At 61.1% G+C, this 20,678-nt stretch overlaps 2 protein-coding genes across 8 annotated transcripts in view; one reads left to right on the forward strand and one right to left on the reverse strand.

The window, feature by feature from the left end:
- Cdc42bpa (CDC42 binding protein kinase alpha) overlaps positions 1–4,672 on the forward strand; it is a 195,290-nt gene extending 190,618 nt beyond the window's left edge. For all 5 annotated transcript variants that reach the window (XM_042701156.1, XM_042701152.1, XM_042701153.1 and 2 more), the window contains 2 exons: positions 3,885–4,039; positions 4,125–4,672. In XM_042701156.1, the coding sequence (XP_042557090.1) occupies positions 3,885–4,039; positions 4,125–4,256 (287 nt within the window). In that variant the 3' untranslated portion in view covers positions 4,257–4,672. The remainder of the gene's footprint in view (positions 1–3,884; positions 4,040–4,124) is intronic.
- Positions 4,673–10,449: 5,777 nt separating this feature from the next.
- Positions 10,450–20,678, reverse strand: part of Coq8a (coenzyme Q8A) — a 34,628-nt gene continuing 24,399 nt past the window's right edge. For all 3 annotated transcript variants that reach the window (XM_042701242.1, XM_042701240.1, XM_042701241.1), the window contains 11 exons: positions 15,459–15,533; positions 13,932–14,054; positions 13,156–13,241; positions 12,925–13,065; positions 12,609–12,690; positions 12,406–12,499; positions 12,115–12,256; positions 11,885–11,992; positions 11,708–11,773; positions 11,440–11,526; positions 10,450–11,099 (listed from right to left, as the gene is read on the reverse strand). In XM_042701242.1, the coding sequence (XP_042557176.1) occupies positions 10,725–11,099; positions 11,440–11,526; positions 11,708–11,773; positions 11,885–11,992; positions 12,115–12,256; positions 12,406–12,499; positions 12,609–12,690; positions 12,925–13,065; positions 13,156–13,241; positions 13,932–14,054; positions 15,459–15,533 (1,379 nt within the window). In that variant the 3' untranslated portion in view covers positions 10,450–10,724. The remainder of the gene's footprint in view (positions 11,100–11,439; positions 11,527–11,707; positions 11,774–11,884; positions 11,993–12,114; positions 12,257–12,405; positions 12,500–12,608; positions 12,691–12,924; positions 13,066–13,155; positions 13,242–13,931; positions 14,055–15,458; positions 15,534–20,678) is intronic.

The following is a 20,678-nucleotide window of genomic DNA, read 5'->3' on the forward strand; positions in this document are numbered from 1 at the left end:
CCTGCTGGGAGACGCCGGGTGGCCCAGGTGCAGCCATGAGAAGGAGGCCGTGGTGTCTGCAGAGCTGCAGGCCCCGGGCGGCAGGCAGAGGTAGCCACCTGGGCTGGTGGAAGGTGACAGGTAGCCGTCAGTGTGGGCCCTCGGAGGAGGAAAGTGACACCAGCCGGATAGGTGGAATTGTGTTTGGTGTCTGGCTAGACAAAAGTGAGCGTGGCACGTGGTTGTGGGAAGAAGGAGGGAGGTGGGAGACAGATCCACAGAGCTTGGAGACAAGGCAGGAAATGTTCCATCTTCATCAAAATGCAGTGAGAACTTAAGGGAGGACACTGGCACAGTCTGTATGTTTAGTGGCGCGGGACAGGCAGTGGTGGCAGCCAGAGCTGCTGGGCACATGCAGGCAGGAGAGGAGAGCAGAGGCGTCCAGAGGCCGCAAACAAGCATCAGTGGGGAGCCAGCTGTGAGAGCCACCAGGGCGGGGGGGGGGGGGGGGGGGGGCGTGCTGTGGAGTCAGACTTGCCATTTGCCAGGGTGTGCGAAGCCTGAGATGCGGGCTGAGAGTCGCAAGGCGGGCCACCGCAAGCTGCCAGGCCTGGAGCCTACATCCCTGCTGGGCTCTTCGCCCCACCCCGCCCCGCCCCACCGCACCTTGATTGGGGGCCTCCAGGTGGAGTCTGCTCGCTTCCCCAGGGTTCCAGGGTGAAAGGGCTGTGCTGCGGCTCTGGGTCAGGAGCTGGTCTCTGGTCCTGCAGCGGGGCGCAGCTTAGAGACTGGCCATGGCCACGTCTCCGCCCTGGCCGCCAGCCTGCACCCAGTGGAGCGTCTCTTTACCCCAGGCCTCCCAGCTCTGAAAGAAAACAGCTCACTAAACTGACGTTTGCATTGGAGTCTTTCAGGCAGAAAACTCCCTTCTCCCCTGTTGTTGATTGTTGGATGTCTGCATCCAATTGTCTCTGTACGCTTGTTTCTCAGTCAGTGTTGGCTTCAGCACAGGCTGTGTACCCACAGAGACGTGAAACCGGACAAACGCCATCGTCATTATTGCTTTCTCTATAGCGAATCAGCCTGGAAGCTTAAAAAGTAAACACTTACTGTCTCCCCATATCTCGGGGTCAGGGTCTGCTCTTCCTGGGTGGAGCAGACTTCCTGTGATGGGCAGGCCCCCGCCCTGGCACTGGCAGCCCTCACTCCTTGGGGTCTTTCTGTCCCTTTGGAGTGCCCCGAGGGTGTGGCATTACACCTGCCCCCCACACACACACACACCCAGGGCAGGGTTCTGAGGACCTCGGGCCGAGCACGGGGAGCCCGAGAGGAAAGCTCTGAGTGGCTGCGTCACTGATCTCAGAGCACATTCTCCCAGACCCAGACGGCTGAGATGTCAGTATCTGACGAGGTTGTGGGGGCCACTGGCGGGCAGGTGGCTAGCATTGTGCTTTCCCTGGGGTCGGCCAGGGCCGCGGGGCGGGCTGAGCACACGGGAGTGGAAGTGCAGAGCTGCAGCGTTACTGTTGCTCTGCCCACATCTGTGGCTCCTCCCCCCCCCCCCGCCAATGCTCACCAGTGGGGACTCGTGCGCACACAAGTGTGGTCCTGCCCTGCCCGTGATTGTGGTGGCTAATAGTGGGTTGAAGTTAACGGGTAGAGAAGTACAATGGTGCGGCATTCTCTAGAATTCAGAGGATCTTACTTTGTGTGTATACTGGTCCTGGGGCTTTTTTTGCTCAAGACTAGTGCTCTACCACTTGAGTTGAGCAATAGCTCCCATTCCCAACCTTTTGGTGTTGTAATAGGAGATACAAATCTCACTGACTTTCCCGCCTGGGGCCGGCGCCAAACCAAGATTCTCCAGTCTTAGCCTCCTGAGTAATTAGAGTTACAGGCATGAGCCACCGATGCCCAGCTTCAGATTTTTTTTTTTTTTTTGGTAGAATACATTTTAGAAAGTAATTTTCCCTTAGTAGGTTACGTTCCTGGAAAGATCTGGAACAGTACCACAGACACATCAGCATTAAGCAGCGAGAGTCCTGCAGCGGGGCCTGAGGAGGGTGTGCATTGCTCTAACCAGCACAAGCCACACGCTCTTGCCAGCCCTGAGCTCCCGCACGCCAGCTTCCTGAGAAGGCCTGATGAGCTGTTTGTAGAGATCTGAGGAAGGGACCCCCAGAGTCCCAAGGGGTGTCTGCTGTGTGGGGTACCTTCAACTGGCCCCCCAAGGGGCAGTCAGACATACACTGTCTGCACTGGGGCCCACACCCCCTCCTGCCACCTCAGGCACACAGACGCCCCTCAGACCCTCCCGGGGTCTGCCAGCCCTGCAATGTGCCCCTCACCCCTAGCCCTGGCCCAGCCCTGCGTCACCCGCTAGATTCCCCACAGAGCACGGCCAAGTGTTCTCCCAGAAAGCCAAGGTCACCACTGCTGGATGGTTCCACCCCCTGGCTGCTCCCTCTCCTCCTTGAGAAGGGCGCTGCAGCCTCTCCAGAAGGAAAGGTGTGAAAGAGGACTGTGCGGCCGCGCTCGTGCTCCGTGTGACGCCGCAGCCGCTGGCCTTGCCGTTCACTTCCAGCGCCGCAGGGTCGAACAGAAGAGCAGACGGGAAGGGGAAGAGCTTAGGTGGGCCCTAGAGCACGCCCATGCTGCTCCTTGTTTTGCTGGGAGTGCGGCAGGTGCCCCCCTGTGCCGGCAGAGCCCAGCCAGGAGTGCGGTGACCGCGAGCTCAGCCTCAGCTCGTGGGGGACAGGGGTTCCTCTGTGTTTCCTATGTTTTGTTTTGTTTTTGTGCTGGTCCTGGGGCCTGAACTCAGGGACCAGGCACTGCCCTGAGCTTTGGTGCTGTCTGTACTACTGAAGCCACGGGGCCACTTGCGGCTTTTTGGTGTTGATTTGGAGATGAGTCTCCCTTTCCTACCCGGGCTGGGTTTGAACTGCCGACCTAAGATCTCAACCTCCCAAGGAGCTAGTATGACAGGTGTGAGGAGCGAGGGTGACAGGTGTGTGTGTCACCAGCGCCTAGCAGATTGTTTTGTATGAGAATTCTGTAGATGAATTGTTCTGCACCGGAGGGGAGGGTCTGTCGGTGCCGTCTGAGGCAGGCTTCCCCCTCTGCCTCCACCTTGGCTCCCTGCTTGGAGCCCGCCAGGCCCGCACCTGTGCACTGGGGACCATCAGCGGCACCAAGGTGGCGGTGGGTATGGGCACCGGGACTCTGGGTGTTCACAGGGATGGCTGTGAGGACTCTGGGTGCTCATGGGGTGGGGGATGGGGGTGAGAACTGGGTGTTCATGGAGATGGGGGGTGGGGGTGGGGACTCTGGGTGCTCATGGGGTGGGGGATGGGGGTGAGAACTCGGTGCTCATGGGTGGGGGATGGGGTGGGGACTCGGTGCTCATGGGGATGGGAATGGGTGTGGGGACTCTGGGTGCTCATGGGTGGGGGATGGGGTGGGGACTCTGGGTGCTCATGGGTGGGGGATGGGATGGGGACTCTGGGTGCTCATGGGTGGGGGATGGGGTGGGGACTCTGGGTGCTCATGGGGGTGGGGACTCTGGGTGCTCATGGGTGGGGGATGGGGTGGGGACTCTGGGTGCTCATGGGTGGGGGATGGGGTGGGGACTCTGGGTGCTCATGGGTGGGGGATGGGATGGGGACTCTGGGTGCTCATGGGTGGGGGATGGGATGGGGACTCTGGGTGCTCATGGGGGTGGGACTCTGGGTGCTCATGGGTGGGGGATGGCTGTGAAGTCTCCGTGGGTATTGAGGAGACCTTGAGTCTCGGCAGGAAGCCGCGGGGCTGCGGGCTCCAGGCTGCCTGTGGCCGTGGCTGGCGTGGGAGGCGGCGGGCGGGCCGTGTCCACGCTCGCGGGGGTAAAGCGTGGGTGGTGTCCGCAGGCTCCTCCGCGCAGAACGGCAGCGCCTTGAAGCGGGAGCTGTCGGGCGGAGGCTACGCCAAGCGGCAGCCCCTGCCCTCCCCGTCCGAGGGCTCTCTGTCGTCGGGGGGCATGGACCACGGAAGCGACACCCCGGCCAGGGGCTACGAGGGAGAGGTGAGTGCCGCCGCGGGGTGCAGCCCCACCCGCAGGCCCGGCCCTGCGGCGCCTCCGCTCACTGCGCTCTGCCCTGGGCTTGCAGGACTCCGACTCCCCGCGGCATTCCACAGCCTCCAACAGCTCCAACCTGAGCAGCCCCCCGAGCCCGGTGTCGCCCCGAAAAACCAAGAGCCTCTCTCTGGAGAGCACCGACCGCGGAGGCTGGGACCCCTGAGCCGGCCCACGCCCTCCCCGCCTCTGCCCAGCATCTCCTCCCACCTCAGCGGGGAAGGACTGGAGGAGGGGCAGCGCAGCCCGCCCGCGGCTGCGGCGACGTCCCTGTGTGCAGACCTCCCCTCCCCACGCAGCCGGCCGACTGCGGGGCGGCGAAGCCCCGCGCAGCCTGGCCCAGCGGCGCCTGCCGCCAGCCTGCGCTCTTCCTACCACGCCGCCTAAACCCGGAGACGCAGCCTACGTGCTGATGTACATAGCCAGAGAAGCATCGTGTACCCTGAACATGGATGCGAATATAAGAGAGCTCTTTAATTTAAAGAAATGTGTTTCTCGTCTTTCCCAGCCACGACACGTACAGGGTAGAAGAAAGGCCTCTCAAGGCTGGGGGGGCAGAGCGCGGAGGCTCGCACAGCGCCCAGCCCACAGACGGGCGGACGCCGCCCTCCCCCCCCCCCCGCCCTCCCTCCCTCCCCCGCCGCCCTCCCCCCCCTCCCCGCCGCCCTCCCCCCCCCCCGCCGCCCTCCCCGTCGCCCTCCCCCGCCGCCGCCCTCCCCCCCCCCCCCCCGCCGCCGCCCCCCCCCCCCGCCCTCCCTCCCCCGCTGCCCTCCCCCCCTGCCCTCCCCTCCCCCCCCGCCCTCCCCCCTGCCCTCCCCCCCTCCCCGCCACCTCGTGTCTGGCCTAGAGCTTGCGCCCACCCACCCGTGGCTCCGTGCACTGCACAGGGACCCCCGCCCACGGGCTCGAGGAGCGCGGGCGCCTGGGAGGTTCCAGAGCGATTCCTGAGAGCTGCTCCCCAGACACTGAGGAACTACCCCGCGCCTGCCCCCGCGTGAGCGGCCCCAGAGGCGCCGACCGGAGCTCGTCTGCGGCCACTGTACCCGTTACACGAGTAGAAAAATAAAGCTATCTCATGGAGCAACGAGTCTGCCTGCTCTCTTCACCTTTTGGGGGGGTTGGTTTTCTCCCTCCCGTCAAGCTAAAGCGAAGGGTTCCCACGGCTCCTGCCTGGGCCTGCAGCTCTGCTGTCCTCGCGGTGCGCCCGCGCTGTGGTCACTGCCAGCCGCCCTGCGCCTCCCGCACCCGCGCATCAGAGTGCGCCTGGCTCCCTGGACCCAAGGGTATTCCGAACGGGAGAGATTCACGGTGGTTATAATCCAGATCATTCTGCTTTTGGAAAACAAGTGTTATATCAAATACTTTTGTGTATCGAGTGTCAAAGGTTAGACCTCGTTTGGCCTGTTCAGTCGATCTGACACCTGCTTCTCTGGCTGGACTCCTGAGCTGTTCCTTGCTGCTCGTTTGCAGTTTTGTAGCCTGTAGGAGCTGATTCTCGAGGCTGCTTCAGGATCGGATTGTCGTGTAAACCTCCTGGTGTTCATTCGGTCACAGCACACGGCGTCACAGCCCGGGGGTGTTAAGACTTAGCAGCTGCTGTCTAAGGTGAAGGATGTGGAGGAGACGCAGGTTCCAGGAGGAAGGCTTCCAGATTGCCTGCTAGTTGGCAATCAGGCCGCAGGCAGTTTCTGCCCCAAGTCATCCTTTTCCCCTCCACAGAAACTGATGAGCCAGGGAGAGGGAGTCATAGAGTGGGAGACATGTCTGGTAGAGAACCGGTGTGTTGGCACTTGGTGCTATCTATGTGCAGCCAAAATGTTCATCTACCCTTGAATTCTGTTTGGTTTGTCACACGCTTTCTGACTATAAAATCATACACATACATGTACACACGCGCCTATTTCCTCTTGCCAGCCGTCTTCCTGGTGAAATGATGAGTGGAGCCGGCCTGTGCTGCTTTATGAAAGTGTGCATCGTTAGACCCCACGCGCACGGATCTGTGCTGCTTTATGAAAGTGTGCATCGTTAGACCCCAGGCACACGGATCTGTGCTGCTTTATGAAAGTGTGCATCGTTAGACCCCGGGCGCACGGATCTGTGCTGCTTTATGAAAGTGTGCATCGTTAGACCCCAGGCACACGGATCTGTGCTGCTTTATGAAAGTGTGCATCGTTAAGCCCCGGGCGCACGGTTCTGTGCTGCTTTATGGAAGTGTGCATCATTAGGCCCCGGGCGCACGGTTCTGTGCTGCTTTATGGAAGTGTGCATCATTAGGCCCCGGGCGCACGGTTCTGTGCTGCTTTATGAAAGTGTGCATCGTTAGGCCCCGGGCGCACGGTTCTGTGCTGCTTTATGAAAGTGTGCATCGTTAGACCCCGGGCACACGGATCTGTGCTGCTTTATGGAAGTGTGCATCGTTAGGCCCCGGGCACACGGATCTGTGCTGCTTTATGAAAGTGTGCATCGCTAAGCCCCGGGCACACGGATCTGTGCTGCTTTATGAAAGTGTGCATCGTTAAGCCCCGGGCACACGGATCTGTGCTGCTTTATGGAAGTGTGCATCGTTAGGCCCCACGCGCACGGATCTGTGCTGCTTTATGAAAGTGTGCATCGTTAGACCCCGGGCGCACGGGTCTGTGCTGCTTTATGAAAGTGTGCATCGTTAGGCCCCGGGCGCACAGATCTGTGCTGCTTTATGGAAGTGTGCATCGCTAAGCCCCGGGCGCACGGATCTGTGCTGCTTTATGGAAGTGTGCATCGTTAGGCCCCGGGTGCACGGATCTGTGCTGCTTTATGAAAGTGTGCATCGTTAGGCCCCGGGCGCACGGGTCTGTGCTGCTTTATGAAAGTGTGCATCGCTAAGCCCCGGGCACACGGATCTGTGCTGCTTTATGAAAGTGTGCATCGTTAGGCCCCGGGCACACGGGTCTGTGCTGCTTTATGAAAGTGTACATCGCTAAGCCCCGGGCACACGGATCTGTGCTGCTTTATGGAAGTGTGCATCGTTAGGCCCTGGGCGCACGGATCTGTGCTGCTTTATGGAAGTGTGCATCGTTAGGCCCCGGGCGCACGGGTCTGTGCTGCTTTATGGAAGTGCATCGCTAAGCCCCGGGCACACGGGTCTGCGCTGTGACACAGCCTGAGAGCCCCTCTGGGCTGGGCCACTCAGACCTGGACCCAGGAAGAGTCCAGGTTTCTGTCCTGTTTATAGCAAGTCTTCTTCCCCGCTGGCTCTCGGCATCTCTCCCTCCGGGCATGTTACCACGTAGCGGCCACATCTGTTCCCAAGAAGGACCAGCCGGCTCCTGTGGTCCTCCAGGGCTGCAGCGGCAAAGCCAGCGCGGGCTGGGCACAGTCCTAACACCCAGGGCCACAGGGCCATGCGCTGGCCTTGGCAGTGGCCACACAGTCAAGTGTCCCAGCTCTGCCCGGCGGGACTCACCACAGGTGGGCGCTGGGAGCAGTCTGGCTCCCAGACCTCTAGTCCCACACCACCACTAGACACACACATGGTGGGCCATTGCACATGGAATGCAAAGCCGCCGCCGGCGCATCATGACCAGTAGTGCTAATCCACAGTACTCTGCGGGACCCTGCAGCATGGCAGCTCCAGCCGCCGCCCCCCCCCCCCCCCCCGCCAGCCCTCCCTCTCCCCCCTCCCCCGGCACAGTGTCACAAGACAGCACTGCAAAGCCAATGGCCCAACCACCCTCCCCAGCAGCCCTTTTATCTCCAAGAGCCCCATACTTGTTTTATAAATCCTAGGGCTTTTTCTCATAATACTGTTGTGCAGTTTTGCATAACAGATTCACGTGGGGGGAGGGGGAAGACACTGCCTTGAGCTCTTTTATTTGGCTTTTGTCCAAGTCTTGGGGAACTTTCTGAGATGCTCTGCTACCAAATGATGATGGGGGCGGGGGTTGCCCAGAAATGCTTAGGGTGGAATCATCAAAAATGTAACAATTGCTCACCAGTGTTTCATGCTGGTAACCCTTAGTCAGTTTTTGGTGCACTTCAATAAAAAGAACTGTTCAAATGAGGTGTCTTCTGTTTTCCTTACCCTGTTTAAAAGCCTAAAGAGTGGAGGGAAGATGCTGAATCTTGTGTATCTGTTTTTTTCTTGCCTGTCCTGCAGCTTGTACTAGGACCTAAGCACTGTCACTGAGCCTGTCTGTGCTCAAGGCTAGACCTTTACCATTTGAGCCACAGCGCCACTTCCAGCTTTTTTTGAGTAGTTTATTGAAGAGTCTCAAGGACTTTCCTGTTCTGGTTGGCTTCAAACCGTGATCCTCCCAAGTAGCTTGGATTACAGGCATGAGCCACTGGTACCTGGCTACATACCCACTTTTGTATCTGCTGGGGCTTGAACTTAAGGGCCTCAGATTCACTCTGCTTCCTTCCTCATAGCTGGTGCCCAGCCCCTGGAGCCCAGCCCTGCAGCTCTCCCTCAGCCTTCTGGGGGGGGAGGAGGGGGGCGTTACAGACGTGGTGCAGCAGGTGCTGCTGCTCCTTCCTGCAGAGTCTTCCGTGCACACAGAGGACTCCCTGAGTTCCGTGAGACACGGCTGCTGCCTTCAGCCCTGGGAGTAGCTGTGCCCATTCTCTTCTCGGCTGTCCTGGTCGCTGCTGCTTCAGCCGGGGCGGGCAGCTGGGCTTCCCGTGTGCTAGCTGCCAAGATCTGCACTGGTAAGAAGTTGGGTGTGGGCTTGGGTGCATTCCATTGGGCATCTGAGGTCATGGTGTGGCGGGCGGGAGGTCACAAAGGAAATCCTACGTGGTGGTGGCTTCCACAAGGCCCTGTTCATCGTTTGTGTTGCTGCGCTCTGCGGATGCATGGTTCAGTTGTGACCTGGGTCACTGAGCTCTGAGCTCTGCTGACCTGTGGGTTGCCTGTGACCCAGGTCACTGAGCTCTGCTGACCTGTGTGTTGATTGTGACCTGAGCTCTGCTGATCTGTGGGTTGGTTGTGACCTGATCATTGAGCTCTGAGCTCTGCTGATCTGTGGGTTGCCTGTGACCTGATCATTGAGCTCTGAGCTCTGCTGATCTGTGGGTTGCCTGTGACCTGATCATTGAGCTCTTGAGCTCTGCTGATCTGTGGGTTGCCTGTGACCTGATCATTGAGCTCTGAGCTCTGCTGATCTGTGGTTTGGTTGTGGCCAGGGTCACTCAGGTCTGAAGTGTATTAGTACTTCTGTGGCAGTTGTCGGGTAGTTCTCGTCTCAGTGCTGTAAGGTCCACTACTTCAGATGCCCAGAGTCCAGCCTCATGATGCCTATTGTCCTTGGTTTCGGTCCCACCACACAGTGACTGCGGTGCTAGGCCGTCCATCTAGGCCACGTCCATCCACCTACAGCTGCCAGAAGGGCAGAGGCAAACCCGGAAGTGCTCAAACGTCCACCTGTCCCATTCATAACTACCTCAGCTGGAACGGGAAGCCGTTCAGTCCCTGACCTTTGAGTACCTAAGAAAAGCAAGTAGGGCCAAGCACCGGTGGCTCACGCCTGTAATTCTAGCTACTCAGGAGGCTGAGATCTGAGGATTGCAGTTCAAAGCCAGCTTGGGCAGGAAAGTCTGAGACTCTGAACTCCAATAAACCACTAGAAAATCAGAAGTGGCTCTGTGGCTCAAGCGGTGTACCGCTCACCTTGAGCTGAAGAGCTGAGGGACAGCGCCCAGGCCCAGAGTTCAAGCCCCTTGATCAACAACCAAAATAAGCAAGTAGGCGCTGGGCGTGCCGTCTTCTGGGCCCTGAGGCCTGGCCCTCCCCCCTACTCTCCCTGGAAAGCTCTTCCTCTGACAGCGAGACAGTTGCTGCTCCTGCCCGTTCCTCCTTTACACACCAGGCCTGTTGCAGGATCAAGATGAGCCCACAGGCTCCTGTGCACCCTGCGGCATGACCCTCCAGGCCCGGCAGGGTGACGGGGGGGGGGGGGGGGGGGGCAGCGTGAGCTGGCACAGCACCGGCCCAGTGTCGAGCAGCCGAACCCTCGCCCTGCACAGAGGGACCCAGGTTCTTGTCCCTCCTGAACTCCAGAGAAGCTTCCGGACTTGGAATTCCCACGCCCCTCCCAAGTAAAGTCTTCAGGGCACGGGTTGGGGGAAGGCCCGCCCGGCATCCAGATGCTGTCACCCCCACCTGGAAAAAGCCTCTTGTCAGGGTGCCCTTCAGCCGTGGGTTCTGCGAGCTGGGCACCAATGCCGCAGGGGCTTTGGCACCAGCCGGCTGGCAGTGGGCAGGTGGCGGCCCCACCTGGGGGGGCGAGGACCTCTCCCACACCTGGAGGTGGGGCTGGGAGTGGGGCCTTGGCGCCTCCCAGGAGGCTCAGCGCCTGGCAGGCAAGGAGCAGTCCCGAGGCTTTTCGTAGTATTTTTATTGATAGGCAACCAATAAATGAGCACAAGACTCGCACAGACGCTGCACTGGCCTGCTGGGGCCCCCAGCGGCTGCTGGCGCCAGGCCCCGTGCCGACCTAGAGCAGAGTGGCAGAAGGCAGACTCGGAAACCGCACCAGAAGCGCCAGCCTCCCACTGCGTGGCTGACAAAAGCCAACATGGCTCCCCTGCATTTGCTTCTTGTCTCTGGTCTTGTTGGCCACAGGCACTGGCGAGCAGCCCGGGCCCGCCTTCCACCTCAGAGCCGCGTGGCCTCCCCCGGCCTCTTCCCCGCACCGCCCCGCCGGCAGCCACCCGCCGGCAGAGTTGCCAGGGCAGGTGGGCCGCGCTGCGGGGCTGCCTGGTGCCCGCAGTAGTTGCTGTAGGCCTCCTCGAACATGGCCTTGCAGGGGAAGCGCGCCTTGAGCTTGGAGCAGATGAGGAAGGAGCCGCCCATCTTGCGGTGCAGCGAGTAGGTCTCCTCGGGCGGGGGCACGAGCCGGTGCTTGAGCATGATGGGGATCAGGCCGTGGATCTTCTCGGTGGTGCTCTGGGTGCCAAAGTCGAAGGGCTGGTCGGAGGCGAAGGCCTCTCCCAGGATGAGGATGGCATCCAGATGGGCGTCCTCCATGGCCTGCCCAGAGGAGGGTGTGAGGGGTGCGAGCCCGGGACGCCCACCAACGACTCCTCCAGCGTAACCAGGCTGAACAGATGCACCCTCCTCCCCTTCAGCCCTGCTAGCAGCAAGCTGAAGGTGGAGGCAAGCGCTGGCCTCCAGGAGCTGCCGGCGAAGAATCAGAGCCCACCCCTCACCTAACAGCCTGGGCCCCCAGGCTTTGTCCTTCCAGAGCCTTGGCGAGGTGGGTGACAAACGGACAGCTTCACCTGGCACCCCAAACACACAGCACACCGGCCCGCCCTGCGCCCAGAAGCCTCCATCTGCGCCTCCACCGCCTGCCCACAGCTCCGCCCACCTTGACCTCGTAGCCTGTGAGGAACTTCATCTCTATGGACTTCTTCAGCACCGTCTCCCTGTCTCTGTCCGCAGCAGCCCGGATAATCTGAGCAGATGCATAGAAGCTTCCAGAAACCCAGGCAGCAGAACAAGCCCCAGTCCACACACTCACCCCTCGCCTCCTAGCCCAGGTGAAGGCCCCAGCCAGCACTGCGCACGCAGCTCGGACGCTCTTCCTCCCCTGCAGTCCCGTGCGTCCAGCGCATCTCACCCGGGCCTTGTCCTACCTGGATGTAGAGGTCGGTGAAGGACCTGTCGTACTCCCGTGTGGCCCCGAAGTCCAGAAGAGCCACCTGGGGTGGAGACAGAGAAGTTGGGCCCCCAGGTGGGGAGGGGAGGAACTCACTGCCTGTGAGGACGCGGCCCTCGCGGGTGGGCCTGGCCGCCATGCCCACGCCACTCACCTTGTGCTGCTGAGGGTCGTAGAAGAAGTTGGACCAGTTGGGGTCTGTCTGCATAATGTGGAACTCGAACAGCTCCCTCAGACACAGAACCAGGATGTTGTAGCAGATCTGGAGGGCAGGGCTGTGTCAGCGCCACGCCCATGCCTTGCCAGCCAGGGTGCCACCCGTGCCAGCCGGAGGAGGGAGCCACCCTGCCCTGGGCACCTGCCAGGCCTCCAGCAGCTCCTCACCTCATTGCGAGTCTCCTGGCTCAGCCCTTCCGCCTGGTCCAGGGGGAAGCCCGACACCAGCTCCGTGGTGAGCACGTGGGGGCTGCAGAGCTCGTCCACGATCTCAGGCACGTAGAAGAAGGGGTGGTCCTTCAGCAGCTCCCTGGGAGGGGTGGCGGTCACATTGGCCCCAGACCCTCTGGAACCCCCACCGCAGAAGTCCAGCAGCACAGACCCCGCTCGGTTGTGGAGAGGACCTTGCTCCTTCACCCCACAAGCCCCGTGGGCCGGGGACCCCGCCAGGAGCCACACCTGAACTTCTTGGCACAGGCCGCTTCCCGCTGGTAGTCGCACTCAAGGGTCAGTTCCCGCCTCATCACGTCAATCAGGTGCTCAGGGAACAGGCCTGGGCCGGGAGGGCGGGCGAGGTCGGGCTCTGCGGGGGTCCCGGAACCCCGCCACACACCGTCACCCGCTCACGCACACGCACGGTGCCGTAGCAGCGCCTCACCCACCTTCCGGGAGTATGTTGCTCATGTTCAGCACGGCCATGAGGTTGTTGACGTCACTGTTGATGCTCTGGGCTACACCAGGATACTACAGAGACACAGAGCAGGCCCTTCCCCAAGCTGCCCGCCCACCGTGCCCACCTCCCCGCCAGGAGCAGGCATCCGCCTGGCCTCCAAAACGTGGACAAGGCTGGGCTGTTCTGCCCACAGCCGCTCCTGGCTGGGCACAAGTCCCACACCGGGCGTGCAGGTGCGGAGGGGGCAGGGAGGGGGCCCAGCCCGCATGGGAAGGCTGGGCACAGAGCGGCCTGGGCGCGCCCACCTGGATCTTCATGGCCACCTCCCGGCCGCCCTTCAGGCGGGCCAGGTGCACCTGGCCGATGGAGGCGGCTGCAAAGGGCCGCTCCTCGAAGTACTCCAGCCGCTCCCTCCAGTGCGGGCCCAGGTCCGTGTTGAGCGTCTTCTGCAGGGGAGATCAAGCGGAGGCCCTGAGCGCCACCTGCCCCGGCCCCCTGGGGAGCTCACGCTGTGGCCCGTGGCCTGCGCTCCTCACCGTCATCTGCTTCAGCGGCATGAAGTCGGCGCTCTGCCGCACACGCTCGAAGATCTTGGCCAGGTGAGGGTTGATGAAGGCATCGTCTGGAAGGCACAGGCCGTGAGCAGCATGGAGGAAGCAGGCACTGGACAGCGCCAGAGTGCACCCTCCTGGGCACGGAGTGGGCAGCGGCCGCCACGCCTCCGTCTGGACCCCAGGTCCAAGACAAGCAGAAGGCTGGCCGCTGCCTCCTCCTGGCACAGGCTCTGGACGGAGGCTGCGGCATGCTCAGGCACACACCAGCTTCGTGGAGAGGCCAGAGCCCGGGTCCCGGTGCCCAGCGCCACCCCCACCCCACGGGTACTGGGCCCAGACTACCTGTCACCCAACAGGGCTCTGACGTGACATGGGGATCTGACCACCTCAGGCTGCTCCCGCCCATCCCTCCAGTCTCCCCACCCCCTCCTGGAGTCCCACCGGACAAGGCCACGGCTCTGCCAGCTGGAGCGGTGCACGCAGCCGGCCCGCCCTGCCCGCCTCAGCGGCCCCGGGACCCGTGCTCGGCCCGGGGACTGGCGCTGCGGCTGCGCCCACACCACCGCCCGGCCGGGGGACGCAGTGTGACGGCTGCTCTCACCATTCCCTCTTGGGGCACCACTGGAAAGCGGGCGCTCCCCCGCAGGCAGCAAGCAGCAGCCTGGCTCCCCGCGGGCCCCACGCGCACCCCCTCGGCACGGCTCGGGTGAGTCAGTGTGTCCTGTCCTGCTCCCCGGGCGAAGCCGTGCCACACTCACCCTGGATGCTCAGCATCTGACCCAGCTTCAGCGCCGCCCCGCGCACCTTGCACAGCGTGCTCACGATGCGTTCCGCGTTGGCCTCCGAGAGGAAGGGGCTGGAGTCCAGCACAGCCTTCTTTCCTGCAGCGGGGGGGGGGGGGGGGGGTGTCTGCAGTGTGGCCGCTGCGCGTGCGCTCCCCCCCAGCGCCAGTCCCTGAGACACGGGCTCTGCACTGTACCTCTGGGGACAGTGTGCCCTCAATGCGTGGCCCGCGTGGCGGCGGTGAGAGCCGGGGAGGGGCGGCTGGGAGCTGCCGCCCTGGCCGGCTCAGAGCCCGTGCGCCCCCCACACACACACACGGGTGGCAGGCGCTGGGCGGTCACTCAGGAGCTGCGGGCAGCCAAGGCCGGGGGCCTGGCGGCAGCACAGAGCCAGCAGGAGAGGCTACAGGACCAAGGAGATGGTTCCTCACTTCACCACATGCAGACTAAGCCCAGATGCGGGGATGGTGCACCCGGTCCAACCCAGGCTTCCCCAGGCTGGTGCCGGGGACGGAGTGGCGGGGACGGCTCGAGCCAGGGATCCAAGGTCTGGTGGCCACCAGACGCAGGAGAGGCTCCAGGACAGAGCTCAGCGCCCGGCAGTGCCCAGGCCCAGCGCAGTGCTGCTCAGGAAGACAGCAGCCTCATGCCTGGCTGAAGGTTCCCAGAACCTGAGCCTGAACCACGGTCCAGCCGAAGGACACAAGTGCAGCCCGCAGCCGCGCAGGGGAAAGGCTGCAGAGGGGCACTGGGCCCGGGCAGGTGCCGCGTCGCCAACCATCACCACTGAAAATACCCCAACGGACACAGTGCCCGGCGTGGCCCTCGGCCTGTGGGGACGCGAAGGTGCCCGCTGCAGGACAGCCCCTGGAGCCCTCAAGGAGCCTGGCCTGGTCTGCCAGGTGGGACTGGGGGCTGGAGGAAATTACCCAGCAGACGGTGCTCTGCAACCTCGCACCCAGGCAAGGCCCCTGCTCAAGGCACCACAGCTAATCGGGTCCCTGGGCACATCGGGAGGGGCTCACACTGGCACCCCCCCAGGCCGGAGACAGCCAGGGCCTTAGCTGCCCGCCTAGCAGCACGGGGAGGGAACACCCGGGTTTTGGTGTGGCCAGTGCATGCCGCAGCTGGCCACCAGACACTAGGCACGGGGAGGAGGGGACACAGCGAGAGCTTCACCTCCGAGTTGCCAAGTCTCTGAAGAGGCCCTGCCTCCCCAGGTCACCGTGGGCGATTGTCCCAGCTGCCCACATCCCTCCACGGAAAGCTGGGGTGCCTGGCATCCAACCTGGCAGAGCTCCACCCAAAGCACATGCAGGAGCAACTGGTGCACGCGTGAGTGTGCAGGACTGTGGGTGAATACAGGTGTGGGGAGCTGGGGGAAGGGTGTGTGTGCCTGGACAAGTGCTCCAGGACTCTGCTGTCTGGGGTCTCCCGGGGTAGTCTCCTCCTCCCCCCGCCCCCGGGGAGCACAGGGCTGGGGGCTCTGCACCCCATGCTCACCTGCAGAGGCCTCTGGGCGCAGACTCTTCTTGGCAACCTCAGCCAGGGCCCCGAAGCCCAGCCCCACAGCCAGACCTGCAAAATCAAGGGCTCTGAGCTCCCCAGGCCTGGCCTGGTCACCAGCGCGGGGAAGTGCATGCCGTGGTGAGGATGCTGGTCTGGGCGCTTCCCACTGTGTCTGTCACCTTCAAGGCCCTCCAAGCAGGCCTCAGGGCGATCCCGGGGCAGGGACCGGGGGCTCCCCGCGTGTCTGCAGGCCCCACACCCTAGCAGCAGCACCCCCGCAGGCACTCGGATCACTAGCTGCCCTGTGATCCACACAGCTCGCTGCAGCCAGTGGGAGGCGGAAGTTCCCGGCAAGACCCACGCGACCTCCAGGAGCACTAGCACAGTGTCCCCCGCGTGTTCCCCTCCCGGTCTTGTTCATTAACAAACAGCAGCCCCCAGAGCTACCCAGAGCCCAGCTCCCAGTGGAGCCGTGTGAGGGAAAGAAAATGTGCATCTGGATGTTTACTTTCTGACAATGATAACAGTACTTCCATCGGAAAAAAAACGACTCACTGAAAAACAACTTTAAAAACAAAAGGCGATTGTAAAACCTGCAGTACACCCACAGGCCACTAGATGTCAGTGCCTTCCACTTCAGCAGCTGCTCAGCGGCCCTCCTCCCCGCTGTTAGGAAGATTCACTCTAGAGCCGGGCACACATTACTGGCTACAAATGTACTTGAAATGATGTAGTGCGGAGCAGAAGAAACCTAATGAGAGCCACACAATACTGAAAGCAGATGAAGTGACAAGTGAAATGAAGACGAATAATGTTCTATTTAACCCAACACACGTAAAAAATACCAAGCAATCAGAATAGACACTAAAGATCAGATAAGCTGGGTGCTGGCGGTTCACACCTGCCTTCGTGCTCCTCTGGAAGGTGAGATGTAAGGATCATGGTTTGAAGCCAGCCTGGGCAGTCAGACATCTGAGACTCTTCTCGCCGATGAAATCGCAGAACGGCAGAGCTGCAGCCGTGGCTCGAGTGAGAGCCCCAGCCCCAGCCCAACACTGAACCAGTGTGAGGTCCTGAGATCAAGTCCCAGTAAGGCACTCACAGAATGTACTGATTTTGCATTTTCTCCACGTACACTAAATCTGGAAATCCTGTGAAAATCACACCTATGCAGTGTGCCCCGTTTCCCACGCTCAGTGTGTGGGGCAGTGGGGGCAGAATCCACCGCCCTGGGCAACGGCAGGGACCCGTAGGGACAGTGTGCTGGGCTGGGGCGGGTGGGGGCGCCGCCATGGCACCTCCCCTCCACACACAGCCCACAGGCGCCCGCACCCAGCCGGAGCCAGCACCCCTTACTAAAGGTCAACTCCCAGCACCCTGCCTGCCTTAGTTAGCAGAGTAAGTGGCACAGGCAACAGTAACGGCCCCCCGCCGCGGCTCAGAGCAAAACCTGCACTTTCCACAAAGAGCCCCACGCGTCCTGAGGACAGGCAAAGCGCCAGAACGAGGCCTCTGAGGGAGGGAGGGGCGGACAGCCCTCCCCCCTCCCACTCCCCCCCACAGCCCCGCCCACAGGTGATCCTGACCCCCTCCCCCAGCCTGGCTCTGCCTTCATCCAACACTGGGTGGACAAGGAGGCGACTCTCGGGAGGATGCCTGCTGGATCCCGGTCCTTGCGAGGCTCTCATGAAGGGGCCTCTCCTGCTCTGATCCACATGCCAGCCTTGGCTCCCACAGCCCACAGGGAAGTCGTGGAGGAAACTGCCCAAAGCCAGCATGGCCACGCCCAGAACACACACCTCCCTCGCCAGGGGAGGCTCTGCAGTGGGGGGGGCCAGGGCCCTGCCTCCTGTCCTCCCCCCTCTGAAGCAGCAGACACCAGAGGCGAGGAGAGAGCAGAACTCCCAGCCCTCCCAACCACAGCTCTTCCATGCCCTGACTCACGGGAGCACGCGTGTCACAGAGGAGCACGCGTGTCAGACTCACAGGGGAGCACACGTGTCACACTCACGGGGGAGCACGCGTGTCACGGGGGAGCACGCGTGTCACACTCACGGGGGAGCACGCGTGTCACACTCACAGGGGAGCACGCGTGTCACAGGGGAGCACACGTGTCAGGGGAGCACGCGTGTCACGGGGGAGCACGTGTGTCACAGACTCACGGGGGAGCACGCGTGTCACACACTCACGGGGGAGCACGCGTGTCACACGGGAGCACGCGTGTCAGACTCACGGGGGAGCACGCGTGTCAGACTCACGGGGGAGCACGCGTGTCACACGGGAGCACGCGTGTCAGACTCACGGGGGAGCACGCGTGTCAGAGACTCACGGGGGAGCACGCGTGTCACACACTCACGGGGGAGCACGCGTGTCACAGACTCACGGGGGAGCACGCGTGTCACAGACTCACGGGGGAGCACGCGTGTCACAGACTCACGGGAGCACGCGTGTCACACACGGGGGAGCACGTATGTCACACACTCACGGGGGAGCACGCATGTCACAGACTCACAGGGGAGCACGCGTGTCAGACGGGAGCACGCGTGTCACAGACTCACGGGGGAGCACGCGTGTCAGACTCACGGGGGAGCACACGTGTCACACTCACGGGGGAGCACACGTGTCACACACTCACGGGGGAGCACGCGTGTCACACTCACGGGGGAGCACGCATGTCACAGACTCACGGGGGAGCACGCGTGTCACACACTCACGGGGGAGCACGCGTGTCACACTCACGGGAGCACGTGTGTCACAGACTCACGGGGGAGCACGCGTGTCACTCACGGGGAACCTCACTCTGGCCACTGGGCCTTGCACGCGTGGGTGGAACAGGGACACGGGGGCGGGCCTCCTGCTCCCATGCGTTTCCCAATGCCCAGAAATCCAATTCGTCTCTACCACCACCAGCCGCCTCCAGCAGCCCCTGCTCCAGAACCAAGACTGGGGCCAGGGGCACAAGAAGGGCCGGAGCAAGCGCCTGCGGCTCGCCCCACCCCTCCCCGCGACCCCACAGCCCTGGCCCGCTCCCTCGGGCAATGAACTGCCCTAGCAGCTTCAAGGCAAAGCACACAGAGGGGCACCGACTCTGTGCCAGCGCCAAGAAGCTAGCAAGCCTCCGGTCAGAGCACGGCCGAGCCCCCGCCCGGGGTGCTCTGCGCCCACCAGCCTCTGCGGCCCCTGCCCCTCCGCCAGCGGTCTGTGGGGCTCTCAGCCAGGGGCTAGAACTGAGCCGGCAGGAGTTATCTATTGGCCATCATCTCGGGCCCACGTCCTTTGTATTTCTGTGTTGTTAAAATGTCCTTTTAGAAAATAAATAAAAGGGGGCTGGGAAGGGGGCTCAGTGGTAGAGCGCTTGCCTTGCATGCCTGAGGCCCTGGGTTCAATTCCTCAGCACCACATAAGCAAAAAGAAAAAAGCTGGAAGAGGCGCTGTGGCTCAAGTGGTAGAGCACTAGCCTTGAGCTGAAGAGCTGAGGGACAGCGCCCAGGCCCAGCGTTCAGGCCCCACGACCGGACCCAAAAAAAAAAAAAATTAATAAAAGGATAGCAATGACGGCAGTGCGTCAACGTCCTACCTGGCAAGATCTAAAAAGTAACCAACCTCTGCCCCTTCACCCAATGTTTATTATCAACCAGGGAGGGGGGGGGGGGGCTGGGCACTGGCTCAGCCCCAGGGCTTCCAGCCTCAAGGACAGGAAGCAACAACAGCGTCAGCTCTGTGTGTTTCTGAAATGCAGAATCCTTAGCCTTTTTCCTTTTAAAAATAACAGGGCTGGGCCGGGCAGCACACAGTATTATCCCCGCACACGCGAAGCCGAGCAGCATCAAAGCCTTTTAAAAGTGGGAATGGGGAGAGCAGGGGAAGGGTGGCACCGTCTAAAAAGCAAGTGCTCTTTACTCGACTTACTTAACTGTAACCCCTCTGAGTATCACCTTGACAGGAGCAGCTTAAACAAAAAAATGGATTCAGTCAGACGCCGAGGCTCATGCTGGTAACCTTAGCTACTCAGGAGGCTGAGATCTAGCCAGCCCAGCCAGGAAAGTCCATGAGACTCTCCAATTAACCACCAAAAAGCCAGAAGTGGAGCCGTGGCTCAAGTGGTAGAGCACTAGCCTTGAGCAAAACAGCTCAGAGACAGCACCTGAGTTCAAGTTCCCAGGACCAGCACAGACCCATACACATGCCCAGGCATGCACGCACCCCCCCCCCAACAGGTTCAGTCCCAGCACCAGTAAAGCAGAGCCCCAGAAGCACAGCCCCAGGGCTCTACCCCTCGACTCCCCTCTGGGCACCAGCGAGCTCTGCTCACACCAGTATCCTTTGATTTCAAGCAGCAATGTTCCAAGTCCTTTCTACACAGAAGCTGCAGAATGGCAGAGGAATACAAAACACAAACACTGACAGAGGAAATGTATGACTTTTAAAAAAGCCTTTGATTAATTTAGAAGAACAGACAGAAGAGGGAGAAAATAGAATATTACAGATGTGTCACCTGGTGAATAAAAATAGATATAAATCCCTGAATGGAGCAATTTCTAATGAAATATTCACATTATAAGTCCAAGATTATCAGTCTACTCAAAACACCAAAAATGTGTATGTTCTGCTTACAAAAGATATACCTTAAATATAAAACATGATAAAGGAGAGAGAAAGAGCATGCTAACCACAAAAACCAAGCTGGAACACAACTGTATCACTGACATATATGTTAAAGAAAGATGTAACAGAGCTGGGAAGGTGGCTCAGTGGTAGAGCGCTTGCCTTGCATGCATGAGGCCCTGGGTTCGATTCCTCAGCACCACATAAGCAAAAAGAAAAAAAAAAAGCCAGAACTGGTGCTGTGGCTCAAGTGGTAGAGCGCTAGCCTTGAGCTGAAGAGCTGAGACAGCACCCAGGCCCAGAGTTCAGGCCCCACGACCGGACCCCCAAAAAAATAAATAAATAAATAAAAAGAAAGATGTAACAGAATAAAAGGATCGATTCTCAGGAATATGGAAGGATGCTAAATCTGTAGGCAGCCAATAGTATAGTTTTACAACACTTAAAACACAAATGTACAAGCGGGCAAATCCCTAACAGCATGGGACTACTAGGCAGAAGACGTAACAGTGGACAGAAGCCAACCAGAAGATGCACTCAAGACTGGACCAGCCCCTTCCCTTTCAGATGACCCTCGTGGGTGCCGCACCCGAGGGCGGGCGGGCTGGT

Source organism: Dipodomys spectabilis, unplaced genomic scaffold (assembly GCF_019054845.1).
Source record: "Dipodomys spectabilis isolate Male_0828 unplaced genomic scaffold, ASM1905484v1 ptg000288l, whole genome shotgun sequence".
Classification (NCBI taxonomy): Eukaryota; Metazoa; Chordata; class Mammalia; order Rodentia; family Heteromyidae; genus Dipodomys; species Dipodomys spectabilis.